The 16850-nt window shown below is 52.8% G+C and overlaps 10 protein-coding genes across 10 annotated transcripts; 5 read left to right on the top strand and 5 right to left on the bottom strand.

Moving 5' to 3' along the window:
- Positions 1-351: 351 nt before the first annotated feature.
- APUU_60872S (uncharacterized protein) lies at positions 352-1916 on the bottom strand (the record flags this gene model as incomplete). Its single annotated transcript, XM_041694160.1, has 2 exons — positions 352-1728; positions 1776-1916. 2 exons carry the CDS (start codon positions 1914-1916, stop codon positions 352-354), a joined length of 1518 nt encoding a protein of 505 aa, XP_041560018.1.
- Positions 1917-2334: 418 nt separating this feature from the next.
- Positions 2335-3864, top strand: APUU_60871A (uncharacterized protein; the record flags this gene model as incomplete). Its single annotated transcript, XM_041694159.1, has 2 exons — positions 2335-3060; positions 3115-3864. The coding sequence occupies 2 exons, from the start codon at positions 2335-2337 to the stop codon at positions 3862-3864; spliced, it is 1476 nt and encodes a 491-aa protein (XP_041560017.1).
- Positions 3865-4498: 634 nt separating this feature from the next.
- APUU_60870S (uncharacterized protein) lies at positions 4499-6056 on the bottom strand (the record flags this gene model as incomplete). The annotated part of the gene is made up of 5 exons (XM_041694158.1): positions 4499-4732; positions 4795-4899; positions 4958-5641; positions 5686-5757; positions 5808-6056. 5 exons carry the CDS (start codon positions 6054-6056, stop codon positions 4499-4501), a joined length of 1344 nt encoding a protein of 447 aa, XP_041560016.1.
- A 173-nt stretch (positions 6057-6229) lies between these two features.
- Positions 6230-6481, bottom strand: APUU_60869S (uncharacterized protein; the record flags this gene model as incomplete). Its single annotated transcript, XM_041694156.1, has 2 exons — positions 6230-6354; positions 6409-6481. The coding sequence occupies 2 exons, from the start codon at positions 6479-6481 to the stop codon at positions 6230-6232; spliced, it is 198 nt and encodes a 65-aa protein (XP_041560015.1).
- A 625-nt stretch (positions 6482-7106) lies between these two features.
- On the top strand, positions 7107-7949 carry APUU_60868A (GNAT family N-acetyltransferase; the record flags this gene model as incomplete). The annotated part of the gene is made up of 3 exons (XM_041694155.1): positions 7107-7149; positions 7213-7568; positions 7626-7949. 3 exons carry the CDS (start codon positions 7107-7109, stop codon positions 7947-7949), a joined length of 723 nt encoding a protein of 240 aa, XP_041560014.1.
- Positions 7950-8007: 58 nt separating this feature from the next.
- On the bottom strand, positions 8008-9727 carry APUU_60867S (Zn(II)2Cys6 transcription factor; the record flags this gene model as incomplete). Its single annotated transcript, XM_041694154.1, has 4 exons — positions 8008-8814; positions 8874-9277; positions 9351-9637; positions 9690-9727. The coding sequence occupies 4 exons, from the start codon at positions 9725-9727 to the stop codon at positions 8008-8010; spliced, it is 1536 nt and encodes a 511-aa protein (XP_041560013.1).
- Positions 9728-9972: 245 nt separating this feature from the next.
- Positions 9973-11681, top strand: APUU_60866A (uncharacterized protein; the record flags this gene model as incomplete). The annotated part of the gene is made up of 2 exons (XM_041694153.1): positions 9973-10163; positions 10211-11681. 2 exons carry the CDS (start codon positions 9973-9975, stop codon positions 11679-11681), a joined length of 1662 nt encoding a protein of 553 aa, XP_041560012.1.
- Positions 11682-11725: 44 nt separating this feature from the next.
- On the bottom strand, positions 11726-13341 carry APUU_60865S (NAD(P)/FAD-dependent oxidoreductase; the record flags this gene model as incomplete). The annotated part of the gene is made up of 2 exons (XM_041694152.1): positions 11726-12643; positions 12691-13341. 2 exons carry the CDS (start codon positions 13339-13341, stop codon positions 11726-11728), a joined length of 1569 nt encoding a protein of 522 aa, XP_041560011.1.
- A 430-nt stretch (positions 13342-13771) lies between these two features.
- On the top strand, positions 13772-14440 carry APUU_60864A (DUF3237 domain-containing protein; the record flags this gene model as incomplete). Its single annotated transcript, XM_041694151.1, has 2 exons — positions 13772-14032; positions 14105-14440. The coding sequence occupies 2 exons, from the start codon at positions 13772-13774 to the stop codon at positions 14438-14440; spliced, it is 597 nt and encodes a 198-aa protein (XP_041560010.1).
- Positions 14441-14711: 271 nt separating this feature from the next.
- Positions 14712-16613, top strand: gmdB (general amidase GmdB; the record flags this gene model as incomplete). The annotated part of the gene is made up of 5 exons (XM_041694150.1): positions 14712-15017; positions 15082-15357; positions 15412-16290; positions 16356-16443; positions 16501-16613. 5 exons carry the CDS (start codon positions 14712-14714, stop codon positions 16611-16613), a joined length of 1662 nt encoding a protein of 553 aa, XP_041560009.1.
- Positions 16614-16850: the final 237 nt, after the last annotated feature.

Raw genomic sequence — 16850 nt, 5'->3', positions numbered from 1 at the left:
GTAAGGCGCCATTTCTTGGTCGAGGTGAACCATGGACGGACGACTCCAGGAAGGCCCACTCGATCGACAACGCAGGGAGGGCGAATTAATAACACAATGAAGATCGATGAGTAGTGTACAGTTGAGTAGATAGATACAGGAAAGAAAAAAATTGAGAGACTGACTGTCGAAAGAAGAAGGAAAGAAAATGAGGGATTGACTGTCAAGAAGGTGCAAGAAAAGAAAGTGTCAAGACCGACTGTCGAGAGAAATAAATGTAAGGAAAGAAAGGAAGAAAGAATGTAGCAACCACCTTGTATACCTTTACCTTGCATCTTAAATGGCAAGAGTATACACTCCAGAGCATAGGGGTTATAGTCGAGCAACAGCCACCGGCTCCAGGCCAACCAGCCGGCGGAACAGGCGCGCAACAACATAAGCCATGTGCATGACATCGTGCTGGTCAAAGAACTTCTCATCAAAGAGGAGGTTGAACCGCAGCTCGTCGCGGAAGCTATTCAGCGCAAAGCACACGCTGGGATCCGTCGAGCGTCCGCCCGTGTTAAAGTCTGTCATGCGGATGCGGTCTGTGCCTGCTGTCCCTGCACCAGTATCTGTCGTCCGCTTATGCAGGTCGCAGTTAAACTGGCCCTGCGAGGTCAGCGTTGGTCGTCCGACGGACGGCGGTGGCGGAGGGCCTCCAGGGAGGTTGTATGCGTCTTCGAGAGCCTTAGCCAGCGCAGGCCCCATCTGGTCCCAGACGGCGATGATGTGCGGCGAGGCAAGGTCCTGGTTCTGAGCTTCGTCGATGACGCGTGCCAGGCGGAGGAGACCCTGCGGGGAGGTGGGGCGCAGATTCACGTCTTTCTCGTCCACCCACATGCTTGCTGGGAGGATGGGCATCGTGATAGGGCCCTGGCCGTTGGATGCTGAGACGGGGACGTAGCGGCGGCCGTTGGCGGAGAAGAGGAGGTGGGCGCCCTCGGGGGAGGCGTTTGTAGAAGGGAACGAGTGTGCGATGCCGGACGTCATGCACGCGAAGAAGGCCGCTGTGAGGGAGACACCGGACTGTTTGAGGAATCTGAAGGCCGTCTTTGCCTCGGACGGCTCGAAGGTGATGGTCTTGTTGTGGATGCGGTTTGGCCGGTGCTGGTGGTCTGGGTGCAGGGGGATGCCAACGGTCGACCGGGACCAGCGTTCCTGCGAGCGTTGATGCAGGGCAAAGGCTTCTTGCAGGTCGTGTGGTGTAGGCTGGTGGCGAAGCGCGTATGCATGGCTGAGGGACTGAGGCAGGCGGGAGGTGGTTTTGGATGTGGTCTCTCGCGAGAAGATGGCGTCGATGCCCAGCTCGTTTTCAGGGCGGGCCAGCTGGAACATGAACTCCTGGATGATCTTGAAGATGTCCAGGCTCATGAGGGTGTGCGACATGTTGAGCACGTAGCCTCGAGGGCCGCGGATGGGGTCGACGACCAGCGTCATGGTGGTTAGGGCATCCGTTTGCGTGCGCGAGCGGGCGAGATACACGTCCGAGACAGTCGTGTTGTCTGCCACCAGGCACGTCTGCGCTGCCCATTGTTTGGCATCGTCGGCAGTCTGATGCAGCTCGATCGTAGCCTGGTCGAGGGTTGGATAGCCCACGCCAACAACCGGGAGAGCGCGTCGAGTGCGCCACCAGGCTGCTTGGTGGCGTCTTCTGAGCTGCTCGCAGGATAGGGGGGTTTCCAGCGTTGTTTTCATAGTCAATTGGTACTGCACAGTTAGAATCATGTATTGAAGCAGGCCTCACAGACACTCACGTTCCCATCGTTGAACTGCTCCGACGCCTTCAGCAACAGCTCGACGCCGCGAAGACGGCGCACGAGGCTGGTCCCAGACAGCCTCCATTCGGACGCTGGCTCGAGCTGGGCGGCTTCATACTGGTGCACGATGGAGGCCATACTGAACGCTTGGTGAGAGAATGAACTCCCTGTCAGTGTCGAGTGTAGCCTGGGAGTCTCCTTGGTGGACGCTCCTTGTGGCGAGATAACCGGATAAAGGACGATCGGCAGCAGGAGATGACGCTCAGCCCTGAGCTGGATAGAGTTGACTAACTGCCAATAGTGCCTGGACTATCGGGGGATTCGAGTTTCGCCTGTCGAATTCCCGGCTCAGTGTCGGCATTCGACCCACTGGTTCCATCGTCCCCCGTGCTGATCGCGATGATCGCTGCAAGGGTTCAGCTGCTGCCACAGCCCAGGGGGCCTGTTCGCCCATCTCGTCGTCATCGCATTCTTCTGCTGAAGTTTGAGTCTGGATTCTGAATCTGGATTTTCGAGGTTGGGGTGTTTCGCCTTTTGACTGTTGTATCGTCTCACGATGGCCCTGGGTGCATCCACCGAGAAGCCCTATACGCAATGGCGCCAGGTCGACGGCCGGTGGACGAGAGAGTGCACTGGAGTCGAGACCGGCGTCTCCTACAACCAAAACGTCCGCGATGGCCACACTGAACTGACCTTCAACGTCCCGTTCAGCACCAGCCTGGCCACCCCCGAGCTCATCCAGCGCGTGCGCAATGCCTGGCTTGTTTGCCATGCAACGCACCCCGAGGTGGCCATCCAGGTGTCCACTGGGCCGGAGATTCCCCAGACCATGACCTTCAAGGCGCTGCAATGTGAAGCAGACGCAGAGGCATGGCTGCAGGAGTCTCTCCGCGTCGTCACCGACCAGCACGCAACGGACGTTGCTCGCATGACATACAATCGCCGTCTGCCCACCAAGGGGAAGCGCAACATGCTGTATCTTGTCACGGCTGGAGCGGCCGATCCGGAGCATCCTGACCAGCACTGCTTCGTCTGGAACACCAGCCATACCCTGACTGATATCTTCAGCGTCGTCTACTTTTATAACTATCTATTGCACGCCGTCACCCAGGTCCCTGGCGACCGGAACCTGGCTGTCAGCGAGCTCGACTACTCTGATATAGCTACTCGGTTGCCTGTAACTCCTATCACACCTTATGAGCAGCAGCACCAGCCGACTAGAGAAGACAGAGAGCAGGCCATTGCCGGCGCAATCGCCCAGGCCGAGCTATACTCCTCAAAGGTGCACCACCCCCCCCAATAAGCCATGACCCCAGGAATGAATTAACACGAGTAGATGTCGAGCTCGATAGCAATGTACCCTGAACCGGACGCTGTCTCCCGCAGCCACAGCACCTACTGCATCAGACTGCAATACAGCCTCCCCGAATCCCAATCCCTCCTCGCCTTCCTCCGAGACCAAAAGCTCAGCATCACATACGCCGCCGCAGCCGCCACAGTCCTCGCCATAAAACAGACCTACGGGAAAGGCCACGAAACAGGCGCCCTGCTAGGAATAACACGCAACGCACGGCGCTGGCTGAAGACCGAGCTCGAACTGGGCGAAGAGGGCCACCGCGCCCCCTGCGCCTCGGATGTCGTCTTCCTCTGGATCCCATTCAAGGAGGAATACTTTGCCGCCTCGACCAAGGATACCATTTTACAGCTCGGCCGTGCAATTCGCACCGAGATGGGGCCCCATTTGACGTCGCCGCATTACATCGCCAGTCTCTCCTTCACGGCAGGCCGGTTTGTGTCTGCCCTCGCCGCGGAAGGGGAACCTACGCCCTCGCCCCAGGCCCCGGGGTTCTCGCCACAGGGTGCATTGCCGCTGACGCGTGAGTTTTCGTCGCCGACGGCCTCGATCCGGGCGCATGACTTTGAGCACTCGGGGCGCCAGATTAACCCGTCGGCGTGGGTGGGTATGTTCTCGCTCTGGGAGAGGGTTACCCTGTCGATGGGCTTTGATACAAAGTACTACGAGCCGAGAACGATGGAGGATTTCATGGCGCTTACCAAGAGGAACTTGGGAACTCTCATTCCTTAGCCTCTTCATCTTTTTGTCTAACGGAACAGCTCTTTACTGCTTCCAACCGAGCCGGTCTTGGTTGGGCAGTTGGCGCCATCCGCTTGCATCAATGTACCATATCAGTTCCTGCATTTCGGGAGTTATATAGACCAATTACAAAATTGCCGAGACTACACTAGTGAAATAAGGAAGGCGTTCGTCTGACTCGCAATTATTCGCAATCAGTCGCCATCAGCCTGTCAGTGTCAGTGTCAGTAGTTCGCCATCAGCGCTAGTATCCATCCCTCTTCCATAGCGCCCCTGTCCATCCCAAACTAAGCAGGCTAACCACACGTGGCCCTCAGATAGGCTGAACTCCGAAGATCGTGATAAGCAGAGCTGAAATCTGTTCGAGTTCAGCCGTCTGCCGTGCCGCAGTGGAGCCCATGAACCTGAACGCCGAGGGGAACGGCCCAGACTCCGATGTTCGGGGTTCTCTTGCCCTGACTTTCATATGATATCGCCATCCCAGCGGCACCCGAACAGCCCCGAACAGCCCCGAACACGAGCTAGGGCATTGGCAAGATAAGGTGTAGATCAGAGGTATCGTCGATGTTACTGTATGCAGATCATCTGTCCGGCACAAGTTACAACAGTCCTATCTCCTATCTATCTAGTGCCACAGGGATGCCATTGTTCTGTACCTCGACGCTGTCACCACACGCATCTTCTTTCCATACAATACCATCGGGATAATAGTCAATGTAACAGCTAAACTGATAAGCCCACACGCGATAAACATATCCTGCGCGCCGGAGCGCGCTAACCACGGACTAATCGCAAACGGGATCCCGATGCTGATGGCGTTGCGCAGGAAGGCTACGCCTGTGAATGCGTCGCCGGTTATCTAGCAGCACCCCAGTTAGAACGGTTTGACAGTTGACGGTGTATGGATGAGTGGGTGCTTACGTCGCGGTAACTGTCGATGACAAGTGTCAGCGCTGCATCGCCGATACTGCCTAGGCCGAAGCCGAATAGGGCGCCGCCTATACTGGGCCAGATCCAGTGGAGGCCCTACCGCAGCCATGGTTAACAAGTTCAGCAGAAATACTATACGTGGCAGATGTCTCACTCTTGAAATTGTCACCCCAAACATGATCAACCCCCCAGCCAGTGTCAAGGCCGGGAGATGCAGAATATACAACCTCATCTCGGGCTCATAGTATCCCTTATTGCGTCTCGCAAAGAACAGGATCGATCTATCGCCGAGGAAGCCACCGTAGGCCGAGCCCAGGAGGTTCCCAACGAACGGGCCAATGCTCATGAACCCGATTTGCTCTGGCGTGAAGTTGTATGGGGGCATGGGGAATACCAACCCCAACACACTGGATAGGATCGTTAGCCATGCAACGCCGAGGGCATATTGCAAGGCGCAGAACAGGACAGCCGGGAAGGTGGTTAGGACCACGAAGGGCCGGTAGAAGTATGGCCAGATTGGCTCTGCGGTGTATGTCACCAGTGCCAGTCTCTGCCTCCATGTGTTTAGTGAGATGGTGGTGTCTAGCTCGTGGCGTGACTCCTGCCTGTCTGTGCACCCGATATCTGGCTGTTGACTGGATTCGATGCTCTTGGCTGGGATATTTTGGCTTTCTGGCCCGCTGCCCACCCCCAAAACCACTGGGGTATACTTTGTCTCCTCGTAGAGAAAAACAAAAAGTCCGAACAGGACAGCATTCACAATGCCCAGTGCACGATACGATGCGCGCCATCCTGCACGCGTTGCTTGCGTCCCGGCACCCATGGGTGTTAGGAAGCTCTGCGCCATCAGTAAATGTATGTCTGTCAACAGGTTAAACTCACCCCAATCATGACCATGGTCATGTACAACCCATTCATTCCCCCGCGATGATGTACGAAGAAGATATCGGCAACCTAGAACCAATATATCTTAAACCCTTATTAATAGAACCAAGGACACATACCGTGATCTGAACAATAGACTCGTTCGTCGCGCCTGCCAATCCATGAAGCAGATTGGTAATATACAGCTCTGGTAGAGACTTCATCCACGAAGACCAGAACGAAGCGGCCATCATGATCCCCGTCGAGACCAGGTATACTGGTCTGCGTCCAAACTTCTTCGCCAGGGGGATGAAGAGGACGCAGCCAACAGAAAGACCGACAAAGTTGACAGACATGGCGTTGTTGAGCTGGGCGTAGGTGACGTTCATGTCTGAGACCATTAATTGCCAGAAGATTACCTGGATTGAGAGACTGGTGTTGTTAATATCTTTGTTGCTCTCGAGTCCATAGGTTGGACTTACGCTGTGAACACAACTACCGTCACTGCTAGGACGAGTGTAAAATTCACTGTTTTGCGGGTTGTACTCCAGTTCTGTCTTCGTCAATGACCTGCATTCGCTGAATTGGGCGCGAGGACGACTACCAGTGGCTCATTAGGGTCCCTCGACGGCACAGGGTGCAGGATAATCTGTGGCCGGTCATGATTCTCACTCTCGCCAGTTTCATCTGGGGGTGATGTTAACAATAAACTGTCCCAGTATTAGATGATCTCGAACATACTGTGGATAAGAAGAAAAGTGCCTGGCGGCTGATCCCCTTCAACGGACTGTTCCTCGATCTGATTATGTGCCATCAAGATTGACTTCTTTCGTGAAGGAGCAACAAGTATAGAAGTAAAATATCCTTATAGTGTGACCAGATATCCTGTCTGTAGGTCTTGTTGCAAAGGAGAGATGATGGTCATTATATGCTGCTACCGCTGCCCATTCCTGCGATAGTACTTGTCGGCCTGCGAACTACCGACATGATAGTATACGACGTACTCACGATAACCATCCAGCATGTCAGTGGATCTATGCATTTGATGAAATGCGGGGAAACGCCACAGTAGCCCGAGATAAGCACTTTGAAACCAATGATCCATGCCAAAACCACAGTCCAGGGTCATAACCCAGTGCAGGGTCGACCTGCCTAATTGGGTCGCCCGAGGGACATTTGCTGGTATGACTGGGTAGCAGCTATATTGATTCCTTCAAGTACCGTTATTTGAAGCCGAGATATAAGAATAGCTTCTCCGTTGCTTTCTGCAACTAATACCAGGAAGGCAGGTCCAGCCAGGCACCTCCAGTACCATACAGATCCAGTGGGCATGGGCACATGTCAAACCTCAACGCCCGCTACACCGAACATAATATGCCCTAGCAATCGTTCAAACTACCAAATACATTGCTAGATATATATCACGGACTGTGTCAATCATGGCAACGGAGCACCAATTGCCTCTTTTCAGGGTCTACGACGGTGCGTTGACGAGTTTGTTCCACTATATATATCGCGTTTGTTCACTAACCCAAGAGAGTACAGACCCCGAATCACTCCGCGCAGTCGCAAATACAATAATCTTCTCCTTCGCCCAGGATCCCTTGATACAATGGTTACGCCCACTCGCAGACCTGTGGTCAGTTACTGATCCCAATACATCCAAATGGCAGTATCGTCGGGTCCAGAGGGCTGTTGCGGATGGTATTGTGGTGAGGTCTGCTGCTGTCGGCGAGATTTATAAGAACGGCGATGTCTACGAACATGATGCAGGCGCAGTGGCCTTGTTTTTTCCTCCTCGAGGCCGCGTCCGAGGAACTCTGGGTAGGATGCTGCTTTCGTGGAAGTTGTGGTTCCTTGGTATAGTCAGTCCGATTCATGAGAAAGGTGGAAATGAACAGGTACGCGCGGCCATCTAGGTACTGAGGTATGAGATCAGTGATAATGTGAACGTATAGAGACTGCAAAAACTGATGGATACACATGATCGAGTTATTAAAGACGTCCAGCAGAAGTATGGTATCCCCGATCTGTGGTACCTAGAGGTCATCGCTGTACACCCCCGTCTTCAGGGCCGTGGACTGGGGAGGAAGGCATTGTGTTCGGTGTTAGCCCATACCAATAATGAGCCCGTGATTCTCGAATGTACAAACTGGGATAATGTCGCTTTTTACGAACGACTGGGGTTCAAAGTTGTGGAAGAAGTTGAGTTGATAGAGGGAGATGCAGCAGTGAAGCTGTGGTTCATGCTGCGCCAAGGGTCGGAAACCCAGGCAAATTGAACTCTGCACTTGTTATGAGATACCAGGAAATATGTACAGATAATGAGAAAGAAATAATCTAGAACAACCCCAACTCCACGCCCCTCGTCCGCGCAAGCCGATCAATATCAACCGTCCCAACCGGGTACGCCCAGTATTCTTCCAGCAAGTCCAGGAGAAGGCCATACTGCCTATTCAAAAACGGCCCTTCAGTGGTGAAACGCAGAGACTTCCGTATGAATTCCTTCAATATCGGATCCTTTTGCAAAACGTCACTCTGCAGTCCGGCGATAGAGACCGGGTACGAAATGGCATTGATGATGAGCGTGTCCCAGCATTCTGGATCGAGAGAGCCGCGACATACGGCATCCACACAGCTCAGCAGTCGCAGAACTATGACTGTGGTGGAGGTGAGGCTGGCGCCGCTTTGCATGGCCGGATTCATGGCTTCTCTGTTTGAAGGGCGTGGGAAGCCAGGTCCCCCATGGCGAACTACCAACACCCCAGCGAGTCGATACGCCTCCCACAGCTGACACTGGGTAAAGGTCCCCTGGGCACCAGACCAGTCCCAAAAGTCTGTTTCTGTAGACCCTTCACCAATGAACGCAAATATCGTCACCAGAGACCTCGGCAAGCCAGTTACTACCTCAACCCCGGTTTCGATCCCGGGGGTGCGGTCTCCCTTGCAGCAATACTCTTTCCAGAATCCGAGCTGGGAATGCTGGCGACCAATTGAAAATGTGGGCAGGTCCATAATGCCCATTACCTCGAAGAGATGCGCGCGGAATGCACTTCGTTCTTGGTGGTGTGCGCCTTCGACGTCATGCATGCGAAGAATGCTGTACATCCCTCGAAGGTGCATCGTCCATGGAATGCCATGCATAACCTGGAAGGATTCGTCAACGACATACTCCGTTGTGACAGGAAACTAGCATAGATGCATACCCCAATCGTACACAAGAGTAACCCAGCCGTCAATGTCCCATCTTCTAGATGGTGCTCGCTTGTAGAAAGTTCAGCGCGGAATTTATTCAGGCCGATGTCGAGGTATTCCAGGGAACGAGCAGTTGGTTCTCGGCTCAGCGACGCTTGTAGAGCGATGCATATTGTATACAGTGCCTCGGATTGTTGGCATAGTACTGGAAGGCGTGGTTTCAGCAGGGTTTGTTCGTCGTGGACTGTCGTTGAGTGCAGGGTATTGATGCCAGATGATAGAACTACATGATCAGCCACATTCTGGCATGCTGTGCAGTCGTCTGCCGCGTGGCATATGCCCACATTCTTGAAAAAGCCATTCCTTATCTGTACTATGTCCCGGACTCGACAAATCGAGTATGGCTGGGCTAAGTCTAAGGTCTATCAGAAAGGTGTCAACACTGAAATGTGAATACTGATAGGTTTAGCTGTGAAAGTTCCGCGCACCTTCATGGGAGTCCTGAGATGAAGAGCCCTCGGCCGCCTGTGCCTGCGTCTCCCCTTCCTCTTCCCTCCGCCTCCCTCGATTCCGGTCTCTCCTCCTTCCAGGAACCCTCGGAGGAATGGACGTATCTACTGGGGCCTCGGCGCCGGTAAAGTGACCGCGCGAGGCAATGCCGGATCCCCAGCGCAGACGTACTTCATATCCTTCGCATGGTATTCCATGTTGGCTGCAGACTCGGCAAGTCGGGCGGGCACTGTCACACTTGCGGCGCTTTGCCTTGCATGTCCAGCTACGACGTGAAAAATATCAGCTGTAGTCCGAAGCAAGAGGGGGGGTGTTACCATCCGGCGTGGGAACGACGGGCACGGGGGGTCGACATTCCTGATTGGGGTTGGATGCAAAGAAACGAGTTGGAGGCGAGGTGCTCGTTTAAAAGTCGGAGATCATAATGCGGGGGAATAAAAACGGTGGATCTGACTGGGTCGACCTTCCATATTGGAAGTAGCGTTAGACTGGTAGATAATACCCATACGAGTGGTCTTCTATCTTGGCATATATTAGGGCTGAAGAGTATATCAGAGGGCATGACTGCAAATGATAGCGTTTGCAGCAACAAACGTCAGGATGTCCTTCCAATCGCCTGTCTCGAAATGTACGACTATAATTCCATCGCTTGGTGAACTCCAAGGACTCCAATACACAAATGGAGTGCAGCAGTTCTGCGGAATCCCCTACGCTCAGTTGACCAAGCGATGGACAAGATCAACGCTGAATACTGCTTGGAAGGACTCCAAGCATGATGGAACTAGGCTGGGGTATGCCTCTATCCCCCGACCCTGTTTATGGAAATTGACTATATCAGAAACAACTGTCCTCATCCGACTTCCGAGGACGAATCCGACGACCTTGTTCCAGTCCCTCCAGCTGCCCACTTAAAAAATCCTCCAAGAGTAGACGAACTGACCGGCCTTGTCATGAACATCGCCATCCCACCAAAGTCAACCAATCCTGAGAAAAAATATCCAGTAATGGTCTACGTCCATGGAGGCTCTTTGCTCTACGGAGGTGCCAACCTCCCCATCTTCGACGCGGTGAACCTCGTCTCCCAGAGCACCGAAATGGGCACGCCAATCATCTGCGTCAACTTCAACTACCGCGTCGGTCTAGGCGGATTCCTAGCCAGCAACGCAATACAGCGCGAGCTAACAGAAGACGGATTCCACGGCTGCGGCAATTTCGGTTTCACGGACCAGCAAGTTGCCTTTGAGTGGGTGCAGCGGTATATCGACGCCCTGGGTGGCGATCCAGACAATGTCACTGCTGTTGGCGAGTCTGCTGGTGGGATTTCAATAAGCAACCAGATTTCTGCTGCGAATCCGCCGCGTTTCCGTCGTGCAGTATGTATGTCTGGTCTGTCCGTGTCGATTCCGCCGTGGACGATGGAGCAACACGGGGCGCTGTTTCAGGCCGTTTGCCGGTATTTCCGCATTGACTCGTCGCGGTCTGATGTGCTTGGCTGTCTTCGAGAGATACCACAGCAGGACCTTGCGAATGCAACGCCTATAATACAGGGCGTGCTATCTGGGACGGGGAATCCATGTCTGGACGGGTGGTTTTATAAGAACGATACTGACCCATGTGAGATCCAGAGGGCACCATCGTGGCTTGAAGCTTTAATGATAGGTGACACCTACCACGAAGGGATCATATTCCATTTGAACATCCCAGACGACAGTTTCGACTCAATCCGTCAGATTATGGTAGAGCATATCAGATCGGAAAGCGAAGTGGACCAAATACTTACAGGGTATGGTATTACCCCAGACATCCCTCAACGCGTCCTCATCGAACGAGTCGAACATATGTGCGGGGACGCAATATTCAAGATCCCCAACTATGCCACTGTGCTTGCCAATTCGCATCTTGCAAATCAGGGCGCCCTCTTCATGTACCACTTTGACCAGCGCTCGCGACTCAAGAACGCGCTGGAAGGGACGGCGTACCATGCTCATGAACTGCTCTATCTGTTCCAGAATCTTACTAATGAGATGGATGAAGGCGAGAAAGCTATGGCGAGGAATTTTGCTGCTGCTTGGATCATGTTTTGTAATGGCCAGGCGCCGTGGACGGCCCGTGGGCCTGAAAGAGAGTGGAAGGTTTGGGGTCCAGAGAGTGTCAAGGCTATGCGGACAGAAGAGCAGGATGAAGACATTCGCTCGTATACGGGAATGCAGCGGATGCTATCTATGGGTGGGGGAGAGACGTGGAAACGATGGCTTTCTGGAGTTGATGCTTTGGTAAATAAGAGAATGAATATGGGGAAAGCTGCCTAGTCATATATACACGGCCTACTGCATAATATTTTTCTGTTTTATATTCACAGATGAGGAGAGACGCTTGAAGGAGACAATGAGTAAACCGCCTTCCTAGCCCTCTCCTCCGTAACCAGCAACTGCTCAGGAAACCAAGTTAGGTCTACGGACTCTCCATCCAGCTGGTCATCATGAAGCAACAGCATCTTCGCCAATGCCTTCCCACACAACCACGCCAGCACCATCCCTTCCCCTGAAAACGCTGCAGAGACCCATTCAGCACCCTCTCCGTCCTTATCTTTCCCCCTTCCCGTAAGTGCTCCCGGAAGCCGTCCAACCCAAGGGAACCCATCAGCACTGAATCCCATATTCCCAGTCCACATCTGCTCAACGGCGCATCCAGGCGGAGCTCCCCAATTCTGCCGCCCAAACACCGCACTCAACGCCCCTGAAATATGGATATCGGCATATAAACTCAACTCTGAATCTGTGGAAACACCGAGATCTGAAATCCCACCCCCCTGACCCTGAGCAAATCCGCCTCCGAACATCATCATCTCGCCTGCATCTGAGGCTGGCAGTTGTGTGAGATAGTCGAACCCGCGCTCGTAGTTGAAGAGCCATGAATGTTCTGCGCCCTGGCTTCTGAAGTTTGTCCCAGGGTGCTGCGCTGACATTTGGCCGCGGATGGGGCAGATGCGGCCTTTTAGCCCAGGGATGAGATGGGCAGCGTGGGCGTTTGTGCAGTGCACGATATGCCGGGTCTGGATGGTGCCCCGGGCTGTTTTCACTGTGTAGCGCAGTCCGTTTAGTGTCTTGCTACCGCGGTCGTCGATGTTGGTGACCGGAGTATTCGTTTCTATCCGCAGGTCTTGTTGGTATTTAGTCTTCAATCGATCCAAGATCCCTGTGATGAGTCTGTACGGCCAGATTGCACCTGCCGGTCCAGCGACGATTCCTTGGGCATGAGGAAGACAAAACTCCTATATCACATGAGAAAATATACACAAATAATGAAATGTCTTCTTACCTTCGGAATTTCATCCCTCTCATACACCCTCCACTCCCCCGTCTCCTCCGGCAGACCCTCTTTTAATCGTTGAAACCGACAACGAGCCTCCCTCCATCCCTTCTGCTCAAAATAAACACTCAAGAACTGCACCTTGCGGGCTTGAGCCACTGCAGTTAATCCATACTCCTCCGCTACAGACAGCAACTCCCGCAAATGCGCCAGCCGAAACCTCAATATCTTCCTCGCAGCGTCGGTACCATGCACCTGTTCCAGCTCTGCAAATTCCTCCGCTGTCTCGAGGATATGGCCTCCATTGCGACCTGTTGCGCCGTTGCATATGTCGCGGGCTTCTAGCATGACGATAGCGGGGCGAGTAGCCTGTCCCTGTTCCGGGCCATTATTGTTGCTGCGTGGCGTTCGAGACTCCAGGAGTGTTCGTGCGATGGATGTCCCTGTTACGCCGGAGCCGATGATCACGACGTCGGTTTCTGGTGGTAAAGTATCGGACTGAATCTTTGCGAGATCGGGATGGGGAGAACGTAGCCAGAAGGACGATGTAGGGATTTGTGATGGCAGGCCAGGGTCGGATAGAGCTCTGTCTAAGGCGTCTTGTCTGTCTTGTAGTGGGGTTCCGGGGTTGGTTAGGAGGGAGTGGACGAGGGATGCCATTGTATTGTATATTCACTCACACGTTGAAGAAGTAGTCAGTAGTGTTTTAACAGAATGTGGTCATTAGGTCAAAAGCGTAGCATGTCCGTTATAAATTCCCCCCTCGGTCTGATCCTTCGCACTCTGGGATGGTACGACGGCTCTAGATACCTCCAATATCAGAGAATCCATTCTAATATGGAAGGTGTATGCGAACAAAGTCTCAGAAAGTAGTCAATGACATATAGGTTCGTATTTCTTGGAGCCCGCGGGCCCCGGGGCATCAATATACAATAGAAAGCTGGGGTCGAGCTGCCTGTTAGGGCAGCCGGGTCTCTGGCATATAAGCTCGGCAAGCAGTATAACCTACATACAAATTGTATCATAAATAAAGAGGCAATACATTCATTGCCGATACTGTTCACCATTGTATAATCCTAAATTTACCGCAATGGCCACCACGAAGGATGACTCCCCTGGAAACCAATACTACCCCAATAGCCCACCAATGCGAATGCCAGGCCTGACGTTTCTATACCGGCTGGAGTGCACCATCGCCTCCGAAGAAATCAGCATCGGTGCTCCTTACGGGGCAGGTATAATCCGAAGTATCGCAAACATAACAGGCGGCACATTCAAGGGCCCAAATCTTGAAGGAACCGTTCTCCCTCTTGGTGGTGCAGACTGGGCGACTGTTATTGAAGGAACGCATGTATGTATCCTTTCCACCACCCCCCCCATTCCCTGGCCCTAGGTATGTAAAGCTACATCACTAACAGCATAGTCGATGACCCTCAACGCCCGATACACAATCAAAACAACCGACGGACACCACCTCTTCATACAAGCGCACGGCCTCTACCGCCCCGGGCCAGGAACAGAATACGCGAAGCAAGTATCCTCGAACCCAGAGATGAGACCGCCGCCGACAGTTACACAGGACGAGGTCGAGTTCTTCTCGCATCTGCGGATTGAGGCCGCGGGGGTGTATAACTGGTTAAATGGGCTGGTTTGTGTTGGGGTTATGACCTGTGATGATGATCGTATTATTATCGATGCGTATTATTTGACGAATTTTGGGGCAGTCAGGCCGGAGGAAGTTATGATCAGAAAGCATTAGAACAGACCGAGGTGTAATATCGCTTCTGTTGTATTTACCGTCATATCAGCCGGTCCTGGTGGTGGTGGATTCATCGCTTGTCCCGTTTAGGAAGGTCGACGCATTCTCCAATCCTGAAACTGTGAAGATAATAGGCTGCATTGGGGGTTCTTAGTTCCATCTCTACTGTACCCCGCATAGACTCGCATGTGCAAATTCCTCTACTTATCTTGAATGGCAGAGGTATATAAGAACCCCTGGAGATTACCATGTCCACGCAACCATAGTAACAATGACAAGATCCTCATCCCCCAAGGCTAACTGGCAAGCCCTCGTCGCAGTAAAACGCAAGCAACTCGACTCTCAAATCTCATCTGAATGGCGTCTCAGCGACGACATCCGAGCCTCAGCTCCCGCAGACGGCCATCTGATCGAGGCCGGCATTGTTCGCCGAAGCGGAGTCCTCTCTGATAAAGAGTTAGATATCACAGAGAACTACTCCGCGGCGGACCTATTACAGAGACTTTCAGGTGGAGAGTTTAGGTCAGTGGATGTCACGACAGCATTCTGCAAACGGGCGGCCATTGCGCAGCAGCTGGTACGTTATGTTTCCATGCCACTGTGCCTTTGTACAACAAAATCCCGGGCACTGATAACTATAGACCTCTTGTTTAACAGAGCATTGGTTTGATAAAGCCATTGAACGCGCTCAATTCCTGGACGAATACCTCCAACGAGAGAAGAAGGTACTAGGCCCGCTCCATGGCCTTCCCATCAGTATCAAAGACAGTTTCTGCGTTGAAGGCATCCAAAGCACAGTTGGATATGTCTCGCTTCTTCAGAAGGAACCAGAGTCGCATAATTCGGTCCTAGTTGAGATGCTCCTCGATCTAGGCGCAGTGCTTTATGTGAAGACCAATATTCCACAGACGATGATGGTTAGTGTCTATTCATACATACACCTATAAGACATCAATGATTAATGAATACAGACCGGTGATTCCGACAACAATATCTTCGGCCGGACCCTAAACCCGCATAATACGAATCTAACAGCCGGAGGATCAAGCGGTGGAGAGGGTGCTCTGATAGCCCTCCGCGGCTCGATCCTAGGTATAGGAACCGACATCGCAGGGTCAATCCGCATTCCATCTCTCTGCTGCGGCGTGTATGGCTTCAAGCCTACGACCGACCGAGTTCCCTGGGGCGGCCAAGTAGCAGGTCTAGCCATGGAGGGTATCCCAGGCATAAAGCCATCAGCGGGTCCTCTGGCGCATAGTCTGGAAGATATCGAGCTCTTCATGGCCACTGTTCTCAATGCAGAGCCCTGGAAATACGATGCCACTGCGATTGCAGCACCATGGCAAGATCTTCCACTACATGAGAATGGCTCGCAAGGAAAGTTAACCATCGGCATCTTGCCCGAGAGCAAGGACTTCCCATTGCATCCTCCTGTCCGGAGAGCCCTACAGTCGGCGATAACCGCTCTATACGAACGAGGCCACCGCATAGTCCAACTCCCAGATGACCCCTCGCGAGATCTTGCCTATGCAAGCCGTCTAGCATTCCAATACTTCACATACGGACCACACATTGACCATATCGCATCCAGCGGTGAACCGCTTGTGCCCTCCGTCGCTAAAATGGCCTCGCCGATGTTCACGGGTCCGTTTCCGGTTGATATGGAACTTCCTCCATTTGAAAAGATCAATGCGCTGCATACCGCGAGACAGGGGTACGCTGATGCGTGGCGCAAGTGCTGGGTTGAGAACGGGCTGGATGTTGTTCTTGTCCCTGGGGCGCAGAATACAGCTGTTCCGCATGATACATTTGGGTGGCCTCCTTATACGGTGGTGTGGAATTTACTTGATGTGAGTCCTTATTCTCATTACAGGTGTAAGTACAGATAGGGTTATGCTGACTACCAGTAATACAGTACCCTGCGTGTATTATCCCTTACGGCAAGACTTCGAAGCAACTTGATTCTGTTCCTATGGTTATCAATGACGGCGTCCAGCCTAGCTGTGAGTTTGCACCGGATTGCTCTCCTTTTTATGAGGTATACTTGCTAATCCTGACAGACGACCCTGATGCCGTTGATGGATCTCCCTGCGCCATCCAGGTCATAACTCCACGCCTCCAGGATGAAAAGTGCCTCTACGCGGCGCGGATTATAGACCAGGATATACGATGAGTAGATTGGTTTTCACATACAACTACAGATCCACAATTGCGAGAATAATCATTCAGATGATATGATCTGCGTATAGGGCTGGTGGAGTCAATGATATCAGAATAGCGAACCGTACCATGGAACAACATCTCATATTTCAGACACCTTGAGCAGCGATATCGAATTTTCGGTCGATGGCTACATCCGGACGTCCGCTTGTGGATACTGTCTAATTTTCTATCTGCTTTACGTTATAAA

This window comes from Aspergillus puulaauensis, chromosome 6 (assembly GCF_016861865.1).
Source record: "Aspergillus puulaauensis MK2 DNA, chromosome 6, nearly complete sequence".
NCBI classification, from domain to species: domain Eukaryota; kingdom Fungi; phylum Ascomycota; class Eurotiomycetes; order Eurotiales; family Aspergillaceae; genus Aspergillus; species Aspergillus puulaauensis.
This window is presented reverse-complemented; position numbering and strand designations above follow the sequence as displayed.